At 37.2% G+C, this 26,386-nt stretch overlaps 1 protein-coding gene across 3 annotated transcripts in view; it reads left to right on the forward strand.

Annotated features, from left to right (window-relative positions):
* LOC140135419 (tyrosine-protein phosphatase non-receptor type 1-like) overlaps positions 1-26,386 on the forward strand; it is an 82,537-nt gene that overhangs the window by 44,321 nt on the left and 11,830 nt on the right. The window contains exons 4-9 of one of the 3 annotated variants that reach the window (XM_072156912.1): positions 4,797-4,895; positions 12,919-13,068; positions 13,659-13,868; positions 14,965-15,141; positions 17,002-17,153; positions 18,957-19,038. In XM_072156912.1, coding sequence (XP_072013013.1) covers positions 4,797-4,895; positions 12,919-13,068; positions 13,659-13,868; positions 14,965-15,141; positions 17,002-17,153; positions 18,957-19,038 — 870 coding nt within the window. Of the gene's footprint in view, positions 1-4,796; positions 4,896-12,918; positions 13,069-13,658; positions 13,869-14,964; positions 15,142-17,001; positions 17,154-18,956; positions 21,683-26,386 lie in introns of those variants that run through there. The other 2 variants (XM_072156910.1, XM_072156911.1) reach the window with 2 other exon arrangements.

Here is a 26,386-nt window from a genome sequence, read left to right on the forward strand (position 1 = left end):
TAGAGAGAACATGGATCACTTACAAGACTTTCTGTAGTACTCTAAGGGGTTTATCCCTTCGAACTCACATTAAAAAAAGGACCTCCTCCTTTCCTCGAGCACTGTTGGAAAAGACCAAAAACTACTAACAATGCTAATTTTACATTGAAAAAAAACTCCCTCCCTCATCAATTTTATGGAAATCATCTGGACAAGAACCAAAACATTAATTTTATACAGCCTAACAGAAGCAATTACACTCTTACATCAAACAGTCAATATGTTATGAAGAGATTTTGAAGGCTTTCGCTTTCATAAATATGACTTAAAAGGAAACTCAGCAGTAAAAAATTATACATTTTATTTATTATTTTGAGAAAAAGACTGATAGAAAGAAGGAAGGGTGGAGAGGGGCTGAGAGAGAGAGAGAAAGAGAGAAAGAAATGGGGGAAAGTCAGCAAATGGTAGGCCTATATAGTATAAGAATGACTATATCTATAAAAGAATGACTATTGGCCATTAAAATAGTTATACACATCAATTTATTTGTATAGAAGGTAGGGCCTGTTATTTTCCTGATTTAAATCGGGTTTCCTGATATTTTAGGAAATTGTAAAAAAAAATTGTAAAAAAAGAATTTTTTTTTTAAAGTTCTTTATGTTTTTGGATTTTTGAGTGTCCTTACAACATTTGGCTACAGGATTTAGCTTGAGTTTAGATGCACTGGCCATATAGGGAAAAAAACCCACAAAATTGTGCCTCAGAAACCCAATTTTTACCCTCTGATAGATCTAAAACCCTGGATCTCCCGGCCATGAGGGGCGAGACTCTGGTCGCTTCACTCTCTCCATTCACCAAAAACAGATATTTTTTCAAAGACACACTCTCAGGCCTGATAGAAGGTATCCCACCTGCTTTTGTGGCTGACCTCTGTCCAAAGAGTGATGAGCAGGGTTCGAAATTTTGGTTGTCCGGTTGCCCGGGACAACTAAAAAAGTCGCCGGACAACCAAAAATACTGATTCGGTTGTCCGCCGGACAACCATAAATCTAGCAAAAAGTCACATTTGTAGGCCTACGGACAACCAAAAACTTAGACGGACAACCAGAAATTGTAATCTGGTTGTCCGTGGGACAACCATTTATTTTTCCTAAATTCGATCACTGGTGATGAGCCTCTATAATTAGAACTTGAATGGACAAATGCATTCATGTTATCTTGGAAATTCGTAGAATGACACACTTGAACTGATGTGAACTCAAGATAGGGGTGTGTTTGCTTGTGTCAGACAAACCTGTATAATGTCACAAAATATGCAGGTGGTGAACGCTGTGCATTCTCTAAATTCAGTAAATTTCCTTTGTCAGCTGTGTAATTGAATGGGATTATTTTGAAATTTAAAAACACTTAAAATATCACAAACAAGTAGGCCTATATGTTAATAAATAATATTAATACAAGCTAAAACCTTTGGGGTTCGATAATGAACCCCACAAAACTAACCTTCAAATTAATTAAATACTGTAAAATTTGATTATTACTGGGTGAGAGTCACTCTGACGGTTTTAAATTCGCTGTGTTGGTTAGGCTCCGATCACTCAGTGATCACGGCAGCTGCGAAATTCAGTCCCGATTTACTTCCGTGTTCCGATTGTGTGGAAAGTGCCATACGGCTGAGCAGTTTTCACGTCTCTCTCTATCATGTCATCTGCCGCCTGAAAAAAATGTAAAAGATGATTGCATGGTATCAGTCAATTATTGAAAAAAAAAATGCTTTAAACCAGTGATACGCTTGAACCATTTTTGTCCAGGGGTTTTGTCTCTTTTGGAGATTTAGGTTTGAAGGTTATTAATTGAAGGAAGCAGCTTTTCTCTTTGGCCACAGCTGTCACTGTCCTTGCACAGATGGTTAGACCGTACATGCATAGCCAGTTTAGCTATATATTACTTGCTGGGGAAAACAATTCTTTTTCATAGCAACTTCCTCTCTTCAAAACAAACATGTCTGCTTTGGAGGAGTAGGTCATTTTCTACCTCAACATGTCTGCCATGAAACCATATTCGATAGCCGCAAAATTAAAAGGAAAAGTATTTTTTCACACATTGAGTCGGACACTGAGTCTTTCTAAGAACATGCAAAATTGTGAAAATGACAACTAAGCAGTTGTTGAACAATAATTGTGTATTTTTTTTCAAATATTTTGTCATTTTATTTTGTTAAGAGGAAAGATGGTTTATTCGTTGTCTGCCAGGTGTGGTTTAGAACATGAGCCACTCAGCTTTGCAGAGTAAAACACATGCATGCATTAGCTCTGATTTGAAATATCAGATTACATGAAGAATATCAGATTTTGGTAATAATAAAGATGTTTCTTCAACACAACATAACCTTTGTGTAAATCCCTTAAACTTAATGTTCCTGAGTGGAGCAACTTGCTTTAAATATCAATCTATTATTTATGCAGAACAATCATGCTAGGAAAATTAGGCATGATTCGAACAGGTGTATTAATGGCAATGATATCCTTGTAGCCTGTACCAAAATTAAGGTCTGTGATATTTCCATTTCTACTACATTTATTCTGGTTTGTTTAATGGAAAAATGACTTTATAGGGTCTGTAACATATCAAGTTTCAAGAGATCTTACAGATCTGGTATATAAGGACTATGCTGAACTTCACTAATGATCCCTGCTCTTATCAAATTTGTTGACAAATTCTTATACACCCTGTGTTTTCAATGTTTTACACAAATATTTTAATGTTATTCCTAAGGCCATAAAAAATAAATTGTTGTGTTGCCCTTCAATGAGAAAAAAATCGGATTGGGCAGTCTATTTTTTTCCTTTGAAGATGGTAACATCCCTGAAAAATATAGTGCATCTACAGCCAAATGTCATCATGAGTAGTGTTATTTCACTGCATTGGAATAGGAATAGAATTTGATTTCGGCCATTTTTCATTTCAATCAGTGAATTGAATCGAAATGTTTTTATTCTTTCATTTCAATTCAATGCATTGAACAGGGTTCGCAGGTTTTTGCCGCAGGTGGAAAAAACCGCGGTTTAAACCATGGTTTTAACCGCTTGGCAAAAACAGTTTTTGCCGGCAAAAATGGCAAAAACTAATAAAGTGATTTAAAGTTCAGATTTTTGATCTCAAAATGAATTATTAAATTAAAAAAATTAATTTCCTGAGTGTTACAAGGCCAGATTTTGTAATTATAAGTAACATATTAAGAAATTAAAGGCATGCGTTTTCATTGCTCAATGACGCATAACTGAAATGTGGCACATCAAATTCAAAACTTTTTCATTTTAAGGACTTGATGAGACAAAAAGAATGTGAAATGATTCATTAAAAGTTGTTTGTTTACTGTTTATGAGCTTTCTGTGTACTTGTTAATATTTGAGTGACTATATATGAGTTTTTACCAGTTTTTGCCATTTTTGCCGGTTTAAACCAGGCAAAAACTGGCAAAAACAGGTTTTTGCCAGTTATTGCCACTTTGCCGGCAAAAACCGAACCCTGGCATTGAATCGAAATGTGTTTTTTGTTCATTTCAATTCAATTCATTGAATCGAAAATGCATACATGTGTTTTGATTCTGCCATTTCACCTGTATTTTCAGCTTATCAGTTACAATAAACTTTCTCCCTGAACTGCTTTTAGGCAAATGTCCGGTAAAATCTAGCAGTGTTGGTAATAAGAATTGAATTCAAATGCTATGAATTCGAATTGAAATTGGTTAGCAATTAATTTCAATGCATTGAATTGGAATTGAATCAAAATGAAAAACCAGAGAAAAATTGAATTGAAATTGCATCAAAATGATTTTATAAAATAAGAATTGAATTTGAATTGAATTGAAATTCATTTTCTGAATCGAAATAACACTAATCATGAGTTTGATAATTGGCACTTTAATACTGTGTACAAAATGTATATACCATTGGACAGGAGCTTTACGACAATTCTTTCAATAAAATTTTGAGTTTTCAGTGGAAAGCAGCAAGATTTTGACAACTTCTAAAAAGTTACAAAGTTACAAAACAGCAACACCTCCACAACCAACATTTGCAAGTTTTTAGAGTTGGTTGCTGAGGGCACTACAGCAATTGTTTTTGGCCTAACATTCTTTTTATCCCCATGGCTTTGCGATGGTGTATTCCTTCTGCGTTCGCTGAGCCATTCAAAGCGAGGACAAGCTATCGTTTCCTACATTCAAAGCGAGGACAAGCTATCGTTTCCCACATTCAAAGTGAGGACATTTTGACAAAATGAGGTCAAAATCTGAGTCCTTGCTTTGTGAGTATATGTGCATTGGATAACACTCTTCCTATAGGGGGTATGGGGGTATAGGCTATTATCTCACTTTGTATACGTGTTTACAGACAAAGCGAGGTGACCTCACTTTGAATGTGTTGTTCGTAAAAATGTCCTCACTTTGAATGCCATTTCAAACCCCATTTACACACAGGTCTGTGTATCACAAGTCCATGCTTTGAATGCCCGCGCACATGGGGTGTGTGTGTTGGTGTGTATATGATGGATGTACAGGGGTGTAGGTGTAAACAGCGGACCTCTCTGAAACAGGGGACCCTCCTTGGTTCAAGGAGGTCTGTGATCGTCCACAATTGCTTGTAATACATAATTGCAAGGTATGTCCTCTATTGTATGTTAGATACATGTATACCAGGTAAAATTTCATATTTATACACATGCACACAAAATTACAGAAAACATCCTTAGTATGTTTATATAATGTATATTTTATTGTGTGCCTAATGTTTGTCATTCTGTTTGTTTGTTTTCAGGGACCTCTACCTCATACTATTAGTCATTTCTGGCAGATGGTATGGGAACAAAACAGCAAGGCAGTTATTATGCTCAACAATGTCATTGAAAAAGGAACAGTAAGTGCATTCATTGATTGTCTAACAAGGAATTAATCTGAGTAGAAGGCATACTGCCATGTTTTCATGTTGCTCATTGGTTTCAAGCAAGCAATTAATCTGAGTAGAAGGCAGACTGCCATGTTTTGATGTTGCTCATTGGTTTCAAGCAAGCAATTAATCTGAGTAGAAGGCATACCCCGGGAGGCATACTGCCATGTTTTCATGTTGCTCATTGATTTCAAGCAATGAATTAATCTGAGTAGAAGGCAGACTGCCATGTTTTCATGTTGCTTATTGGTTTCAAGCAAGGAATTAAGCTGAGTAGAAGGTAGACTGCCATATTTTCTTTGTTATGTTGCTCAGCCCTCAAATTAAGGATCTGAAGGGGTACAGCAACTTTTTAGGCAAGTTGATAATTGCCCTGGATTTCCATTGGAAAGGCGAGGCGACACAGCAATTTGTAATATAATATTCAAAAGGGCATTCACAGCAACTGTTCAAAATTTGAGAAGGGCACCAAGGCAGTTTCTCAAAAGTGAAGAAAACTCACACTCTTCAGAGGGCACGGCAAGTGACTGCCATCGGTAAAGGCCATATTTTTAGGGTATTACGGCAGTGGGGGAGGGCACCGACGGCATTATGGTGCCGTGGATTAATTTGAGGGCTGATGTTGCTCATTCGTTTCAAGCAAGGAATTAAGCTGAGTAGAAGGCAGACTGCTATGTTTTCATACCTATAGATTTAAATTTGTTCATCCTATCAACCCATAACCAAGTATTTTAATACTTATTAAAATAGGTTTCAATACGGTAGCTTATTGTTAGATTGTTGTTTTTTTTAGGTACCTTTCATTGAACTGGTTACTAATTAAACTTTTTTCTCATCCCTGAAATCAATGGGCTAGAAGCAATATATCAAGTTTAAAAGAATAACAAATCTAGGAACTTGTTTGACATCCTGGCACCAGTAATGATATGTCTAATAACAAGTCAATACAGGACATACAAGAAGATATAAAGAATCGTTTTCAACAGACATCCTTACCATTCTAGATTGAGCACTGGATAAACACAGTCATGAAATTGATAATAAAATGAAGCTACTATTAAAGTGACCCTTTAGAAGTATTCTAGCAAATGAAATCAGGGCTTGAAGGAACTGCAATATTAATATTAATAATTGGGCTTAATTTACTTCAAGTTGATCAAGTTTGATTGACACTGTTACTGTTCTCAACAAATTTTCAGCATAGTTACTGCTAAATGCATTCATTTATTTATTCATTCATGCATTTTCACACAATGGAAAGGCAAACGTGTGTAGATTTCAATTTTGGATTTTGGCTTGGTGCCTGAAAACGTACCCTACAAATATATACCAATTTTCTGGAGTTCTTTAAAAAATATTTATATGAACTTGCCAAATTATGGAATTTTTGTAAAAAAAGGAATGAAAAATTGGCTCTTTTTCCTGAGTTTTGCAGGAAATTTTGAAAATTATAAAACACTTACTTGAAAATCTACACGGATTTGAACTAAATTTGAGAATGACGATCAAGTACCCACATTTCCAAAAATTACAGATGACCACATAAAGATTTAAATCATTCAGTAATTTCCTGCAACCAACTGCTTAGACATGCAGAGTGGGAAGTAAAAGTATTTAAATTCAAAACCACTACTGATTATGTATGTGGTTCTTCAGACTGCTTACATATGCACAAGATTAGCAACCAAATTGAAATGTCTATATGAACTGTTAGTGCCAACTTCCTTGTTTTCAAGAAACTATTGCATGAAAACATCACATGAAGCTTATTCTTGAATTATATTGTATAAATCAGAAATGTGTTTGTTATTCTTTACTCCGAAAAAGAAGATGCGAAATGAGTTGATTTCATTTGATTTATTTACTTTATTATAATATATGCAGTGACTGCACCTCAGAGGGTAGACCCTCCCTCGGGTCCATGGAGAACGACTGGTAATGTAGATTACATAGCATTAAAAATCAACACAATACATGGACCCTCCCAGTCTGTAAGCAATTTGCCTTCCAGCTCCCACAAAATGCTGGGAGTTCACTTTTACGGATTTGGAGTCACGCAATCTTTCTATATACCACGTCCATGTTTTCACTACATTAACGTTTGTGTAGCGACTAAACAATGATATTGTATCCGACCAATCAACGCAGCTTGGCAGCGCGGGATATTTGAAAAGGCTTCCTAGCTAAATAATGTGCAAACATTTGCAAACCGCACGCGATAATATACGCAATATGGACAATAGGCCTAAGTCCGAGTCGAGTGGTTGCCTTTTATTATTGAGCGTACCATGGGTCTATCAGACGCGTGCCACTTGAGCTCAATACCTCTCAGTTGTTGACAAGTGTCCCATCCGATCTTCGCGTCACATCCCGCGCATAGCTTTGTGCTACCATATTTGAATTGAAACTGGGGCGGGGCTTTCGTAATTGACATCAGAAACAACGTGCTTCGTTGAACGAATATTTGGAAGGGAGATCTCTAACACATTGGACCAGTCTCGGAATCAGCGTTCAATGGACTTTCGCGTTCACTTATAATACGAGTATATTTCTATATTGCTGCATGGTTGACTGTGGTGGGTGTAATTAGTGGCGTCGATTTGTGGATGAAGAGGAATGGGTTTTTGGCATTGAAGAAAATAAGGGGGGGGGTATTACAGGACTTTGGCATTTTTTTCATAGGGCATTATGTAATTATTTATTGTTACATTATCCAGAGATGGAACCGAACCGAGACTGGGGGCCAGTCTACTCAGAGGGATGCATGGGGGCATTTTCACTCAGTTGGGACAAAAAATCATCAGAAATTCCACTATCTTGTCAATCTTTGTCAAAGACTACTTGTGATTGAGGGGGAACGAGCGGCAGCGCCAAAGGTGCAACCGCGACATCGAGCTGTGAAGCGGTCCAAGAGTGTGTGGTTCCTAGTAGTTTCTCTCCCTATGGGTACCTGTGCACTGCACAGTGTGCAGTCTTTTCGCAAAAATGGTAAATTATAGATTTGTTTGGATATATTGGGGGGAAACTGGTTGGAGGCAGTGGCGTAGCTGCCGGGGGGGGGGGCAGCCTGTTTGGGCCTGGGCCCTAGCGCAAGGAAAAAAGAGGAAAAAGAAGAGAGAGAGAGGAAAAAATGTGAGAGGAGGGGAAAAATGGTACTATATAATCAAAATGTGTCGCTTTTAGGGTGCTAGCGCCTATAATCCTTTTTTTTTTTTTTTTTTTTTTCTTCACTTTTTCAAACCATCGGAAAAAAAATTGGGGCTGTTGAGGAAGGGGCGGCAAAATTTTTGTTTGATGGATTTGGCCCCCGCCCCATACAGGCTTGCGACCCCACCCTGGAAAAAATCCCAGCTACGCCACTGGTGGGAGGGGCAAGATTTCTGAATAGAGCCAGGGGATATACCTGCCACTGTATGTATCTTGAGGGCAAGATGCCAAATTTTGAGCAAAACACCCCCGTCCCAGCAAAAAATCCTGGTGCAGCAACTGTTTTATATAATATGTAGTATACTTTTGTTCACCAATGCAGTATCATAAATTAGCTGTGCAAATTTGCCCCACTTCACACTTACTGAGGTTGGCTTGAAATTTCTTGCACAGTATTTTGTGGGGTTTATTACCCAATGAAACAGAGGTGAAAATGTTTTGAATATTGCACTTATTGTCGTCAGTAATGAGGCCTCTGCTGCCAATTTCAATACAAAATAACTTGGCGTCATAACTCTGTCCCTGGAGATCCATGATTAAACTTGAGTATTTGTTTACCTTGCGGTCGTGAGAATTTCTGATGTTTTGTTCGAACGGAATAGTTAGCTCGAAGACAATGATCTTTTTTGAGTCGCGGTTGACGAGGACCAGGTCTGGTCTCTGTTGAGTTGCCAAAATATCAGGAGGGATAGTGGTCCCCGCAACTTTGGTTGTACCAGCTAGGTCACAATAGAAGGTCCATGATGGGGCAGCAATTTCCTGAAGAGTGTCATGGATGATACGAAGGACAGAGTCATGGCGCCAAGTTGAATTCATTTAACATTTAAAGTATATTTGCTCATATTAGGTTGGATAGTGTGCTTGAGTAACCTAAATTGGAATATACTGTGATAACTATCATTAAAGTATTATTTTTAATTACCATTATTCAAGTCGTGGTTTCTGTATAATATTCATCATAGTCACATTGTGCTATTTTAAGAAACAGCTCTCTTTCAAGTAAAACAGAAAGCTATTACTTGTATTATTGTGTCAAGTGTAGTATTCCTGGTACATGCTTGCTTACCCTGTATTGTAATGACAGTCACTCATTATGCACTATGGGTTTTGCATTTCCGAGAATTTCTCAAGATGTAATAAGGTCTGTCCAAATACCTGACACGGCCTCAGTCGGTGCACAAGAGCGGAATAATTTTTCATTTGGATATATTTGTTTTCATCCTTTATTGCGTTAATGACACTGATATACTTTATAAACTTGATCAAAATAATGTTTTTGTATGCTTTAGAATATGAGTGGCAAACTCAGGATAGCATCAAAACGAAATGCAAAGAAAAAAAAATTACAAATCTAATTTACAAATCTTGAAATATTGACATGGCCAAAAAATATCTGACATCACATGTCAGCATTGTATGGTCATGTGGGCAGTATTCGCAATACAAAAATTATCTGATAAAAGTCATCTGATATTTATAAGGCTTTTCAAAGAATTTCTTCTGCTTGTTCACAAAGTGAGCGATGACGACACTTGCCAACATATCCGCTTGAAAAGGCTATCTTTTAGAATATTTGCATAATTCTGCAAAATGATTAATGATCCGTGGGTTTGTCTGAATAATTTGCCCTATCAACGTCATTTTAACACATTTTCAAATACTGTTTGAATACTGCTTTACCTTGCTCTGAGCTTTAGCGCTAGGATATGTAGACGTCATATTTTTTTTCTATCTTGTCTTTTAACAAATTCTTTATATAACATTGACCTCAGATTGTGACTTCTTTTTTGTGCAGCTTGCCCTGTTGGCCATTTACAGCTTGGGATATCTTTACAGTAGTAATAATAGTAAATGTTAACAGTATTTGTCATCAGAAAAATATACGGGCATCTGTGGAATCAATACGAAAAATATATAACTATTCGGATATCTGTAATTCTGTGGAGCAATATAAAAAAATGTAAATAGCTTGGAAGTTTAAAGGCACTCTACAAAATTAAAATGTGTATTTATAGGAGTAGCTTAAAGTGAAGTACTATAAGTCAATAAAATTGTCATTAGGTAATTCTTTCATAAAAGGAAGAAAACAGCAGTGTTGATAATAGCTCCATTCAATTGCATGAAGCTGCATTCATTCAATTGCATGTAGTTACAAGTGCTACATGTGTCAAACTCCCCAAACATTGCCAAAATGTGATATTTTGCTCATATAATTTATAATTAATACGGCCACTTGCAGGATAGGTGAGCAAACCCATTCACTTTAATACAAAAATGCACACATATCGAATTGCATTCTGAATATGAAGAATGTCTTTCTGATATCAAATAATTTTCATTTTTTGAAATTCACGATATAATACAAATTTTATGACAAATTATTAAAATTTGATATTTGTTACATTTTTGATATATAACAGTCCTCGAAGTAAATTTTATAAATCCAATGATATATTCTTAAAGTGTATGTAGCTGGGAGGAAAAGCCGATGATCAATTGAAAATTTTGACCTTTCATATTGAAGATATGGATTTTTTTTTTAAAAAGACCTAATTTTATTTGGTGTTTTGGGAAAAAAATCCATATCTTCAATACGAAAGGTCAAAATTTTCAATTGATCGTCGGCTTTTCATCCCACCTACATACACTTTAAGTATAAATCATCAGATTTATAAAGTTTATCTCGAGTACTGTTAAATATCAAAAATATCAATTTTTAATCATTACATTGCGAATTTCAAAAAATCAAAATTATTTGATATCAGAAGGTCATTCTTCGTATTCAGAATGCAATTCGATATGTCTGATGTGCTCTAATGTCCCACAATAAATACTGTCCAAACGTTCATACCCCATCCCTTAAGATTGTCTGATTTTGCACATCACTGACACTGCCTTTTTTAGGTATTTCAAAAGTAAGGTTTACTTTAAGGGCTCGGATAGTGATGTTTGCACAGTGTGAAACTGAGAACACATGAGACACACCAAATTGCATTCTGAATATGATTAATAATCCATCTGATATCAAATATTTTGTTTTGAAATGCACGATATAATACAAATTTTATGACAAATTATTAAAAATTGATATTTTTGACATTTAACAGTCCTTGCAGTAAACTTTATAAATCTAATGATATGTACTTAATTAAAGAAGGAAGGAGGAAAAGCCGACCATCATTTGAACATTTTGAATTTTCATAATGAAGGTATATACATTTTTTCCCAAAACACCTAAAATTATTAGGTCTTTGGGGAAAAAATGTACATCTTCAATACGAAAGGTCAAATTTTTCAAATGATGGTCGGCTTTTCCCCCATGAATGCGAACAAAACTTTTGACTACACCTGCTTTTAATAATACATGTCATTCCTTCTGCCTTCAGGGATGCCAGTGGTCTGAAGTGACTTTGCAGGAAAAATCATGAAAAAGTGCGCAAATTTGAGGTATAAAGCCTCAAAACAGAAAATAAGTCAAAGTGCAGAAATTTGGAGTTACAAAAAGTAGGAAATTAGGGCAAGTTGCGAAAAATTGTTTCAGTTAGCGTGCACTGTAAATGTTGAATTATCAATGATTAAGTTTGTGTTGTTAACCCACTCACCCAAACTAAATACCACGAAACTATGCAAATGTAGCAATGAATGGAAAACGAAAGCAAATCGGTAACTAGTTTTCTTGGCTCTTTAGGCATAATTCACTGACAAATATTTTATAGAGTTAATTTGTACGTAGACCAGGGCATGAGTTACATGTACATTTCTAAAACTTGGAAACAGTGTATGCATGCATGTCAGGAAGAGTCAAATAGGTGTTGATGAACTTTCGCCTTGGGAATGAGAATGTTTGGACTTATTTGAAATAAGTGTTAGCCTAAGTTAAGTATCAAGAATTGAAATGGACCTTTTCAATGCTCAAGCATACCTGTATATTTTGTATAATTAACAATTTAAATGGTATTTGTGCAAAATCCCAACAAAACAAGGATTTTGCATTTTTGTACATATAAGAAGATTTTATATGATTAATTCGTTTGACATTTCTGCCAAATTAAGTGTTTCTAGCAATGTTCAGACATTTTCAATATATAGCTAATTATGACAGAGTACGGTGACGTAGTATTGACAAAATGTATTGTTCTAACAAATTAATATGAATGTTTCCTGTAGTGAAGACGTCAATAAAAAGGAAGCAAAATCAAAATAGATTGATAGTAAGAACATCAACATCCTCATAAAACAATTTCTTTTTGATTGAGATGGATGTGTAGCCTGTACTTTATAGTAATTGTGAGCGTCATTGGATTGTTATAAAGGAGACACTATACGTTGCTAAGGTCGTGAAAACAAGGTCAAACAACACAATGACGTGGGTGTGATGACAATTTCCGGTTCTCCCCTGCATGTGCGGTCTCTCGGAACGATGTCAGTTTCTATTGGGGTTACCTGGATAATTTCTCCGCCATTATCCTACCAAAAGAAGGATAAATTCCCCGGAAAACTCTCGCTGCTATTATCCGGAGAATAGCGGAGAAGGCCAGTTTCTATTGGGCACAATTTATCTCTTCGCCGGTATTATCCGGATAATGGACCTCAATAGAAACACACTATTAGTGACCAATCTGCTCCGGGGCAAATTAAACAAGGAATTATTGGCTCCCATAACAATGTGTTGTGTGGGGCTAACGTTATGTTACAGATGGTTGGTTGTTCGGCTGTCCGGGCGGAAACAAAATCATAGGATTCATAAAGTAATGATGTTTTTCTGATTATTTTTCATCAATTTCAGGTAAAATGTGCACAGTACTTCCCAAAGGGCGAGGATAGTGGCGGGGATGATGTGTTAAATTGTGAAGAAAGCAATCTTCATGTAAATTTGCTGAAAGAAGAAGACTTTGGTTATTACCTAGTACGGACATTGGTAGTTGAAGATGTTAAGGTAAGTCAGGATAGGGTGCAGATTTGGTTGATGCTGCAGGAATGGTGATACATACCAAAGGCTATTTTTGTAGTCATATAAGCTTTTAAATAACGACATACAGTTCTCGAAAAATTTCTGACATTTGCTTGTTATACCATTTTTCACCCTGATGTGGCAGTGAAGTCAGTGCGCATTTCATTGGGAACAGCTTTAAATTGCTAGCGTTCGTTCATAGCATTGGCGTACACACACACACATGCTTAAAGACGCAGCATAGATGTGCGAGCGAAATAGCTGCTTCAACGCGTTGATGTCACTGTTACATCAGGATGAAAAATGGTATAGTACCAGAAAGGCATAATTGTTGCTATGACCTGCAGCCCTGCGTCAGACTAATATTAACCCCATGAGAACTACCTGCCGAAAAAAAGGTTTTCATTATCAATTGACCCAATCAGCAGGATTGTTAGATTAATTTCACCATGGAAAAAAATTGGGGTGAATTATTTGCAAAGCTCCATTCTGATCGGAGATTAAAGTGAAAATATCATGTAATTGACCAATCAGAGGCAATGTTAGATGGATTTCTGTTGATTTTTGCATTACAGTCTGGTGAAGCCAAGGAAGTGTTACAATTCCATTACAACAGGTGGTCAGATTTCAGTGTGCCCAAATCTCCCGATGCATTCCTCAGATTCCTACATCACATCCGAAAGTCAGGGTCATTAGACGACAATGTGGGACCACCGGTTATACACTGTAGCGCTGGCATCGGCAGGTCTGGTACTCTGTGCTTAGTCGACACATGTTTATTAATGGTAAGTCAAGGTGATTATAGGAGGCCGGTCGAGTGCAGATCCGTCGGAACACGCTTTTCAATATGGAATAAATGCTAACCTCATTGTGACAGCATCCAAGCAGCAAAGTTCATTTCCCATTGAAAAAGCGTTATCTGACGAATCTGCAGTTGACTATTCTGATAGGCAAAATATCTAATTCTCGATCATGAGAGCCAACTTGGGTACGCACAGATATTTGCGTCGAGCGTACTACGTAAAGCCGCACGCTTACGCCGCAAGCACATGTTTTGAGAATTTACCAATCATGGTCTTTGGTTGCATGATTGTATTGTTCTACGAATAGTACGCCAGATGCTACAGTACGCAGAAGGTACATCCTCTCATGATCGAGAATTGAATATTTTGCCTATAGTTGAGAAGGACACCCTTAATGTTTTTCAAATTCTGATTTTTACACGATTGTAATGTAATTTAGTTAACTAACATACCCTGAAAAAAATCAAGACTCTAGATGCTGTAGTTGTGATCAAATCTGAGATTTTGAATAAAATGACAAGTGTATGTGGTTTTAATAACTACAATAGAAATATCAAATGAGTATGTTATGCCCATAACAATGTGGTAAAGCACATCAAAAGAACTGAAGTCAGTCACATATTACGTCTGGTATTAAATAGCGATTTTCTTTGTTTTGCCTAAATCTGGTTGTGTCAAAATTAAAAGGGGGCATATAATGACAATGAAAGCTAAAATTTTGTGGAGAAGAAATACAAATCTATTCTTTATGGAAATGTTACAACATGGCTTTAACTCCTGCAATGAATACCCTACTCTGATTTTAATGTGGACAAGAAACAGGACCTCTCTCGCCACCCGTAAGAAAACTAAATATCTTCCCTCAAAACCCCTAAAGGCATAGGAAGAGGACACAAATCAAATAAATAGGATCTTGTGAAGGTGATCAAAGAGGAAATCTTGGTAGGAACCTAATTTGTGGGAATTCTTGAAATTTTTTTTCTCCATTTTTAATGTGATGGAGTACATACAGCTGTAGGATGACATTACAAATGTATAATAAGTATAATTACTCACAATTATCATTATTATTTTATAGATTGAGAAACAAGGCAGCACAGACGGTGTGAACGTACATCAAGTGTTACTTGAGATGAGGCGGTGTCGTATGGGTTTAATACAGACGCCAGACCAGCTACGATTCTCATATCTTGCCATTATGGAGGGCGCTAAAGCTGTCCTAGATGGCAAGGGTTTGGAATCCTTCCATGTTGAGGTAAAAACTGTAACTATTCTATAGATTTATGGTGACCTCATGTGCTGTATAGTTTTGTGTCAGGTTTTTTTTTGCATATTTCTGAATATTAATTACCTTATTTTGCATATTTTACCTAAATGCCATTACTCCAGTCTGATGCTTACATTTGTGATATTAATGACTTCAATTGTATATTATATGCAGGGTTGTAGCTACAGTGGGCGGTGGTGGACGGTAGAGCCCACCATTCAGTATTAGATCCATCACTCAGCTACAATTTTAGCATTGGATCCCACCACTCACGAGTCCACAATTGCACAATTTTATTGAATTAGTCAAGAATTCTCTCAATTTTGACAACAAATTGCCAAATATACAATATTTTCATCAAATGCCACCAAGCACTAAAAATATCCTAGCTACAACCCTTATGTGTATATACAAAACTTTGTTATTTACAATTCTTTATTGTGTGGGCAACCATAATTACGAACCACATGTTCTAGTTTTCTCATGGCAGCACAATGTTCCAACCAAATGATATTGGGATCAGAGAAACAATGTGTGTGAACCACACCTGCATGTAACGTTAGGCACGTAATATGCGCTGACTGCAGCCGTGTCAGTACTGTTTGTTTTCTTCATGGTCTTACCTACTTTCACTTTAGTTTTCACACCACTGTGGTTAAAGCTTGAATTGTTTTGCTCTCATCCTACAAAATACGAAAGAATGAAGGAAAATATGCAATTGGAAAGTTAATCCTCATCATGTTTGCAATGGACTGTTCCATATGAAATCCTTCACCCCCTGTGGAAGACATAACCTTGATCTTACACACAGAGGGCATGAATTTCAAATGGGTGACTCTGTTTGAAATCTACCTCCCTCTGTGTAAGGTCGTAAGGGGTGTATGGATTTCAAATTGAATTGCCCAATTGGCGACTACACACTGTGTCAAAGCAACAGTGATTGCCTTCATTGGCATGGTATTTTGCATTCACATATGAAGTACTTCCATCCCAATCTCAACATTATTTGATGAGCGATGTCGGGGGGGGGGGGGATAAAGAAATATTTCTTCTTCTAAGAAAGTTCAGTCTGCCACTGCAATAGAAGACACGGTTGCAATGTAGGCACACGTAGTAAAAGTTAAATAAGTAAGGTTCCAAGTAAGTGTCGGAGATGTACGACCTATAATTATAGCCTACCACTATAATTATATAGCCTGCCACCGGCATGTTGTCCTACTTGGCATGGTGGGTACAGGAAAAATTACAGTCCTGAACTAAGAAAAATTCAATTGTAGAAAAAGTGGCGACAGTCTAGCAAAGCTTGATGTACTGATTACCAAAGCTCATACAATCAGAATAAAAAAATTTGTCTTGAACCTTGTTCATGAAACAACATTTTGTATAGATGAATCCAATTTCACACATTCCTACACCTCAATGACAGCCATAGCTGGGTCCCCGTCGAGTCCATCCCACCTAAAATGTGAAATGATGCGGCCTTGGCGGGGCTTTTATACTGCATTCCATCACCCTTGTTATACGTAGTCAATAGAAGGATGAAAGTTTGCAACACAATACAATATAACATTGATTTTTTAAGCGGTTTTAATCCACCCAATTGGGCGGGGACCCAGTAATAGCCAAATGAATTTTGACCATCACTTGGCTCATTGGATTTATCTATAGTATTGTATTTAGCAAATGTTCAAAGTTCCAAACATTGTTCAAATTGGTGGACTTGAGAAGTGAAATCTACCTAAACAAGACATTTTGAAAAAAAAAAAACTCACAATAAAATGCTGTTTCTGGCAGCCTGAACAAGATTATTTCCTAACATGCAATTTCCATATATGATTTTCCATTCAGCAAGTAGAAACCATCCCAGAGAACCCTCCACCATTACCGCCAAGGCAAATCAAGCGCCCTCACTCACCAGATGACGAAGTAGAAGGACACATTAAGCATCCGAAGGAAGATGACGGAAGTGGAGATGGGGAAACGATATGTCAAGAAAACAGGTGGGTGCAGTGTGCGATGGTGTCTGCCCAGTTTGGCGGCCAGGATGGACAGTGTTGTGTTTTTTGTTTGTTTTGTCAAATGTCAAATTAGACATACTTTACAGGTAAAGTAGGTAATTCTTGGCCGAGCTTGAACACTCAGAATGCTAATGGCTCCGCGATAAACACACACGCACATAGCGTGGTACAGAAGAAAGCATACATGTGCCTTACCTTGCGTATACGTTTAGTACGCTACATGGACGCAACAGGTATGTTCGAGCTTGGCCAAGAAATACTTAATTTACTGCAGTTGTCAGACATTATTCAGTATAACCATGGTTTATGGATGGGGTCTTGTTCCGCCTTTATACTGGACACTATAGTGTTGGTAATTGGGTTTTGAATTCAAAATGGTGATTATGTTTCTCGGTTACTCCTAAAACACCTTTATTAATCTGATGTGCTTCAGTTCAGGTTTTCATTATGGGGACATGATCAGTTTTATAATTAAACCCATTTTAAAGGGCTCTAATTATGGTTTGTTCTCTTATAATTGATAGAGTTTAAAAAGGTTTGCGTTGGTTGGCAGTTTTTGTTAAGGTTGCATGAGTTTTTTGTAGTGCACTACTTAACACCATGTTTGCAGCTACAACTATCTATCATGGTGGCTATTAAAGGTGGAAATTAGAAGAGGAAGTTCAATCAAATTAATTTTATTGTCTAAATTGTTACACAGGAAAAGTTCATGTTCATAATTGTCTCATTGTCCGTAAGATAATCACATGAATTGCACATTGAACACAAGTGCATGTTAGGTGACTGCTATAATCAAGTATATACCCCAGTCGTAAAATTATCCCACCATATGGCCTAATATTGAACACAGTTAAGCCTCAACAAATAAATAGTTTGATTGGCGTAACATAAAAAAAATAGGGTAGGTTGGTCAGGATTTTTTTTGTACTTTTTAAGCTGTAAATTGCATTCGATTTAGGCATTGGAACTTTTTTTCTTTTTTTTTAATTTATTTTAATTTTTTAAATTTTTCTTTTATTATTTTTTTTGAAAAAAAAAAGAAAGTCTAGGAGCGGGTCTACTTTTAGGGTCGGTCAGGTTACTCAAACTATTTTTTTTGAGACCTTATTTAATTGACCAATGAGATGTTATCCTTACATAGGCATTGCTTCCACACTCAACCACAGGTTGACTGCCAATTACCCTTGGCATTCTATTGTTCCGAACATTAGAAATCAGGCCCAACCAGTGGTTCTACCATGGCGTTGGTGGTTGACCTGTGGTTGGCTTTTGAAGTCATCCCTTAAATTAATAAATATTTATGATGTTGTATAGTGAATATTAATGTTTCTTTTAACAGATCATAGTCATCACTACCTCTAATACATGTAGTCCCTAGACCTTATAGCCTAAAGTTTGTTTGGCTTATAATTGGCAATGGTTATTTGGTTTTTGTTAATGCGCACATCAGTAAAGTTCAAATTTATGCTTGTGTAAACTTGCATAAGCGAGTGCCAGCCACACAGTACAGATTGCACAACTATCGCAAGTGCTACGCCCAACTGTGTGCAGACCATTTTATATCAATGCACAGTAGTATGACTTTTTTGCCAAATATAAGCCGAACAAACTTATTATAGCCTAGTATTGTTATCAACAATGATTTTTTTTTTCAACGTTAATGTGCACTGGCTACTCCGGGGAAAGATTAAAATTTGTTCATCCTATTAACCCAGAGAACTAAGTATAATAACTTTCAATGAATATTTCCTCTTTATCATTTAAAACTTTCCGATTGCTCCACAGTAGCAGCACAAACGACTCAAGCGAGCAGGCGGAACTACGACGGAGGAAACGACAAGAGAAGAACAAAGCCTTGGCTGATAAGGTAGCTGAAATGAAGAAGAAGCAGCGCGATAGCGAAGATTGGAATGACAAAAAGTCCATGTATCAGTATCTGGGTATAGGTGTAGGCCTGTGTGTGGGTGCCTTCTTGTTATATCGCTGGTTTATCGGGGGTGGCGGGGGCATGGAACCTAGCTTAGCACAGTGAGCTCTTTCTACAATTTATAATCTTTGTTTATTTACACTGTACAGGGAATATTTGTTAAATGTGATGAGAGCAGGTTTCGGATTGGTTGTTAGTTGTATGTTAAGGTGACTGCACCTTATGTTATCGGTGTCTGTTCCACTTGTGATCGGTGAGGTGATCATGTGATGGTGAGAGTGTGAATCCTGTCCAGAAGGTGTGTGTCCAATTGTCATCTAATTCATCCACAGATTACAATATTTTTATGAGTGTTTGGTTACAGATGACCAAAACATCATATTGTTTCAGGACAATTAGTTATAAATATGGAGTAAAAGTCCTACATATCACACTGATTTGACATGCGCAACTGTGATCACATGTGACACAGGAATGTCATGTGATTTCGTCATACGTGAACACACCAACTATCTGTCCATGCTAGTAACCAGATAGATCCCTAATACAAACATGACAAGTGCGTTTTGCATGCATCAGTTTACACATTAGGTCCAACCATCAAGCAGTGACGTAAGGCAAGGTTCTGCACTGTGATCGGAGTGACGAAATGAGTCGGTATTCTGGTGAGAGCAATGTGTATGGCAGTGTTGCTCTGCATCCCAGACCATGCCACAAGGTGGTCCAGGGAATTGTCACAGTCATGTGTTATTGATCAGGCGATCAAGTGATCATCTCCACAAATGAACTATTCCATTTGAAATTCACATCCCCCTGTAGAAGATGATATTACTACTCAGTTCCAGTTGAACTGTACATACAAACAAGGGAAGGGGCTTACGCATCGTACACAAAATACACTGTTGTGTTGTTTGTATTGTTTACCATGACTGCTTATATTCCATAAATACCAGACTTGAGCCCTGTATATCAGGGACAGTCTGTGTGTGTAGCTCAGTGGATAGAGCGTTCACCCGGCAAGTGAAAGGTCTTCAGGATCTAGTGCCCGCAAAGGCAGGTATATCCAGAGTTTTTTATCTGGTGTATCTGCCTATGCATGTTATGTTTCCAGTGTAATTTCATGTTAAATTGTGCTAGTGTGCGATGCGTGGTCCTTCTTTCCCTTGTGAACTGTACCTAATTAATCCAGGTGGAAAGTTTGCACATTTCATGTTGAAATCAAGCTGAAAAGATGGAAAATAATGAAATGCAGTTGGATTTCGAGAAAATTTGTTTGGAATTCCAAAATGGTCACACAGCTTTCACAGTGTTGGAATGGCAGAAACTGTTGAATTGGGCTATTCCATTAAAACCCACACTACCCCTGTGGAAGATTTTGGAAATATCTGCCACAGAGGGAGTATGAATTTCAAATGGAATGAGCATATTAGCAACTGCATTTGAAACTCACCCTCCTGCTGTGGAAGATTCAGGTTGAATCTTTCTCACGAGGGGTATGAAATTCAAATAGAGCTGCCTAACATGTTCCTTCCATTTGAAATTCATACCCCCTGTGGCAGATATTTCCAAAATCTTCCACAGGGGGAGTGTGAATTTTAAATGGAACAGCCCATTTGTTTGGAATTCTAAAATCTTACTCAAGGGATTAAGGCCGTGGTTTTCAAATAGAATACCCTAACATGCGAGTGTATTGTGTCTGTGTCATTTCAGACTTGCCTGGGTTGGGTATATTTTTAAAACATAATATAAAATGAATTGAACCTTGCCAGTATTTTATGTAATCATATTCTTTCTTTCGTACTCTGAAAGGACTATTTAATTATGGAATACACCTTGTACATGTACAGCAATTGTTGATGTTTAACATATTCAGCCAAGTATTGCACCACGCATCTTTCATACACCCAAGCATCTCTTGTAAGAACTGTGGTCACTGTTCCCTATCTACAGGATAGCTTAAGAGTGAGAAGTGCTTTGCTGGACTGCTCGGCGCCCCGCTCTCACTCTGGGTTCACTATCCGGGCTTTGCGTGGATTTGCGTTCGAAGGAACCAAGCAAGCTCTAACACCCAAGTAATATGGTCTCTACAGGATAGCTTAAGAGTGAGAAGTGCTTTGCTGGACTGCTCGGCGCCCCGCTCTCACTCTGGGTTCACTATCCGGGCTTTGCGTGGATTTGCGTTCGAAGGAACCAAGCAAGCTCTAACACCCAAGTAATATGGTCTCTACACCTTATATATTGACTGCTCGCTGCCAGAAGTGGGTAAGTACAATAGCTGCCCTGTGAACATATGGCAATTTACACACAGTATATTGTACTCATCTACACATGGCAGCGATTACTCACTTCTGGCACTGAGCAGTCGATATGTGTTGATAACCCCATGACTACCACCTGCTGATTGGTTACAACTTGAATAATGTGATTTATTGAGCCAATCAGCAGCATGCTAAGAGTGGTGGTAGGGTTGATGAGAATTGAGCTTAAATATTCAGAAGCTGTCTTTTAATTAGTTACTCAGATGAATATATCGCATAATTAACCAATTAGAAATCCTGTAGGAAAGGCAATAGTTCTCAGAGAAGTGGTGGCTCAGAAAAGAGCTGTTTAAATTTATTTGACCCTTTCCTTATAAAACTCTGAACAAGTCATGTGTTATTTGCTTTATACCAAATTTTGCCTCCAAAACATCTTTAAAATAGACAAAAGGAAATGCAAATTTTTATACCGATTTGCATATTTTATGAATATTACACTTAACAAGTTCAACTTGTTACACTTGCCAAGTTGAAATTGAAAAGATCCATTCTATTTTCACATTTTTTATACTGTGCTCAAGATCACCTCTGGAACTGTATCTGTTGTAAAAATTTCATTTGACTGAATGCAACTGACAAAAGCGTGACACATGTCTGCGTACACTGTAATGAATGCCCATGTTAGTGAATCCAACTCATTTGTGATTGGATAGTATTTCATTAAGTATTCAAGATTGTGCGTTTGTGTTGTATTTGAAATACAATCGCAGTCCGATCATGTGATGCAGCTGTTGTTGCCAGCTGTGTTTATTTAAATGAAATTTGTACTACAGTTTGCCACTCCAAAGATGATAGCTCAATAACATCAACAAATTATTCTTTGAGACGAGCCAGAAATAAGACAGGAAAACTGTCTTGATTCAAGTCTGAAAATATATCAGTTCAACTTTTTGATTTACCCCTGGTGTGTACGGGACAGTTCAGCTATTTGATATGGATGATGTCGAAATGGGTAACTAATCTATGGTAAGCACCTTTGAGGACATAGTTATATTATTTGTAGATGACAGTAGCAGCACCAGGAATTTTTTTCGGGGTGGTTAAGGGGTAAAGGGAATTTCAGGTGGGGGCAAAATCAACCAATTTTGCGCAAAATTGCCGCAAAAAGTGGAAATTTTTGTTATTTTGGGTTTTCACTGGGGGCAATTACAGGAGGGGCAAGAGTTCTGACTGGGGGCATTTTCCCCCCATGGCCTGTGGCCGCCATTGTGGATGACACCATATTGTATGTAATCACCTTCTATCCCAATGCTCTGTGGCGATTTACTGTACGATATTTATTATTGTTGTAAAAATATGTTTTGTTTTTTTACCTAATGCAGTAATGTTACCTGTGTACAAATCCTGCTCTTAAAAAGGGTAAAGAATATTGTGAGTGGAAGGTGACTTTTTTAGCACAAAATTGAATGAAATGTAAATGAAATGTGCATAATGGTTCTGCCTTTGCTGTTTTGAACTTTTTAGTAAGATTTTTCATTGCACTGATCCACTAGTGGGCTGCATCGCATAGGGAATAATGCCAATTTCGCTGCATACAGAGTGCTTTGTGGTCATCATGCACACAACATGGTTGTTCCAGGTTGAGTGGGCTTTAATCCAATTGGTTTAATCAATGGCATTCTGTGCATGACAAGCACCCATATCCCTTCGCATTCACCATTTACCTACAAATCCTTCCAGACATCCTTATGTGTTGAAGTCTGCAACATCAAAAGTTTGACTAGCTGATTAATACAATTTGCAATGGTACAAAGTGCTGGGGTATGAATGCATTTGGATTGTGAACTACTATAAAAAGGTCTTCTGTGAAGATCTTGCACTTGCCTACTCAGTTATGAAGTGGAAGCCACAGAATTGGAGAAGGAAAACCAGGACTCAACCGCTATCTTGATACAGGCATGGAGCAAAAATTGGGAGTATTCCTCAATGCAGTCGTTGTCGTGCCAGCGCGACATGGATGATTGGCGCATTCGAGAGACGCACTTGATGCAACCTGCACGCGATACTAAGATGCTTCAGATGAGATGCAAAATTTTTTTTTTTCATCAGCAAGGACCCAAATACCCCTAATTTTCTCCCCATAGCTGACGGCGCTAAATTGTATGTGGCAGTATAGCGGGTCCGGGTTCTCCTTCTCTAATTCTGTGGTGAAAGCCCATCTACCTGTACAGTAGTCCTTCCTTGATATTTGATGCAGCCTGATATTAACATTCCAAAGCTACTTGACTTGGCTCAAGTCCTTAGTGATTTGCCCTATTAAAATATCAACAGCTTTTCGTAAAAGCGAGTTGTCAATAAATTTAAGCATTAAGCTTTAACATAACATTAAGCCCAGGTTTATCCATAATATATTAACTGTAATTTAAAATCGGACCTCTTCTCTTATCCCAGTCCCAGTCCCATCATATTCTGTTGGTATCAATTTAATTTAGTAGCTGTGAGCTCAATTGGGCTTTGCCTGGCTTCAGCCGAATGTTATAAACAAACGAACAAACAAACAAACAAAATATTCTGTTTTTCACAACTGAGACGTTTGATGCATCCAAGCACTTCAGTGGGACCTGTCTAGCAATTCTGGAACCTAACAGGAATAACAAAATCTGACAATTTGAATTTCTTGAACTTACTTTTACAACTTGCTACATTACGACTGATACCATCAGACGTCATCAGGCAACTGACCATGTGACAACTAAGGATCTTCTTGATGGTCCAGTCCCATGCGTGATATAAGTTGTGTCTCAGTCCCCCTCTTGTTTAGTGACGGTTGCTCCACTATCTCTCAGGTGGCTTCTTTGACACCTCCTATGCTGCTGCTGCACTTCATCGAGAATCACTACATCCTTGGTGACAATGTTTTGACCTGTGGCATTACACAGCAGATTCTGAGACTCCTTTGAACTAGAAGATTCCTAGTCGTCATCAAGTGTCACATGATCAGCCCAGCTGGTCAGTTGACTGATGAATTCTGATGGTACCAGATGCAACGTAACAAGTTGTAATTTCCAATTAAAGATTTTAATTCAAATCTTTGGGATTTTAATGACTGGATGACAAAGAATATTCACTATCTTAATAATAAAATCTTTTACAAAAACCTATGAAAAACATATGAAATAGAAAATATTTAAACAACAGTGTGGCAAGATGAATTGAAAATGCAAATATGATTTCTTAGCAAATAAATTACATGAGCACCAGTAAGGGAGTAGAAATCCAATTATTTTGACTCTACGTTCTTCAATACGGGCTTAATGTTACTTGGTTCAATTCGGTTGTATAAACAGTCTGTCCGGCAAACACAGCAATGTTTTTAAACATTTTTTAAATCATTTGTCAAAATTGGTAAATTTTTTTTAATAATATATAAATGTCTGGTTATATAACGGTCATGGAAAAGTTTAAAACGTTTTGTTTGAAAAACACCAGCATTTTTGGTTTAAATGTCGCAATTTTTTTTTTTTTTTTTAAAGAAAAAAATTTGTCAGCACCTACTGTAATAACGTTTATATGTTACAATGTTTTGGAGCATCTGTAAAAAATGTTTTTGAAATGTTACAAAACGTTTTATAGCCTTTATATAACTTGACATTTCAAAGGTTTACTGGCAACGTTTTCCGCGCTTTAAGAAAACATTTTGTGTTTGATAGGATGGTGCTGGATGAGTAACATGCAATAAATGTAATCATAATCAGTCACTTACCTTGGAATTCACTCCTTGCACAGTCATCAACTTTTGAGAGTAAAGCCTCGAACCAACGGCATACATGAATGGGAATTGAACCAATCATAATGTTGTGTATAATTAAATAATTCTTCCTTTCATGGCTGTTGCTATATAGTTCACAGGTTCTATCCAATATAGGGGAAACCATGCAAAGGGTGACTACTTCAAAATCACCTTGTTATATGAGTAGAAATAGGAACACCAGAGCAATGCTGACAGCAAACTTTGATGATGGTATCTCAGGGCTCAAAGTACATGGTGACTAAGGGTAATTTACCCTCAAATCTTACAAAATAAACCCTATTTCAGTGCTCAAATTGGCACAAAACGCACTTTAACGTAGCAATCAAATGCATGTGTTATGAATTGATAGGATGTATGTGGAGCTCCAGGTTGAATTTCAAGCGCATATGTGTATATTTTTTATGTAATAATGTAATGACAGTGTGATCAAGAAGGCACCCCACACTAAATCATGTAAGATTTTAAGAGTGCAGCGCTATTGGGAGCACAAATTATATGTTGTGTATAAACTTTCTTATAAGCAAAGGAAGAGTGTGTTTCTATTTCGATCCAATCCAGTGTTTTTATTATCATGGTTTCCCGTCATAATTTGGCCAGCTATCGTAACATTGCATCACTGCATTATATCAAAGACTGGTAGTAAACAAATATGAGCTGTGATTTATTTTCATAGGAAAAGTTCACATCCCACCTTGAAAATGTCATTGTAAGATACCTTACCCTTCCCAGAATCCTTTGCAACAGGATGTATCACCTCATTCTCATTACAGCAAATTTATGACACTCCTATTACTTAGTACAGGTTCCCTTTGTTTTCATGTTGAGAATAGACTGGCCAAACATGGATCGACAGTCACTGAGAACAGAAAGGATAACATGAAACTTATTATTTCACAAGGTATTTTCATTGAGGTACTTTTTGTCACTATCGATCCATGTTGCACTAGATATCAAGTCGGCACAGAAAATTGAAATGGAAGAAATGCATTGTGGGAAGTGCAAGGTATCTTTTCTGATGTGTAGCCCTCTCGTAACACTCTGTAGCTCCTGGAAAGAACCTTATTAAAAAGCACCCCTTCTTGGAATATTTTGATTTGCGACAAAATTATCTGATAATTGTCTAATAAAAAGTCTAATACTGTATTTTGAATGTGTACAGCCAACATCACTGCACCTTGACCAAACTTGAACCACTTATTTTTGGATATTTTTTTCGATC

The sequence above is a fragment of the Amphiura filiformis genome, chromosome 16 (assembly GCF_039555335.1).
Source record: "Amphiura filiformis chromosome 16, Afil_fr2py, whole genome shotgun sequence".
Lineage (NCBI taxonomy): Eukaryota > Metazoa > Echinodermata > Ophiuroidea > Amphilepidida > Amphiuridae > Amphiura > Amphiura filiformis.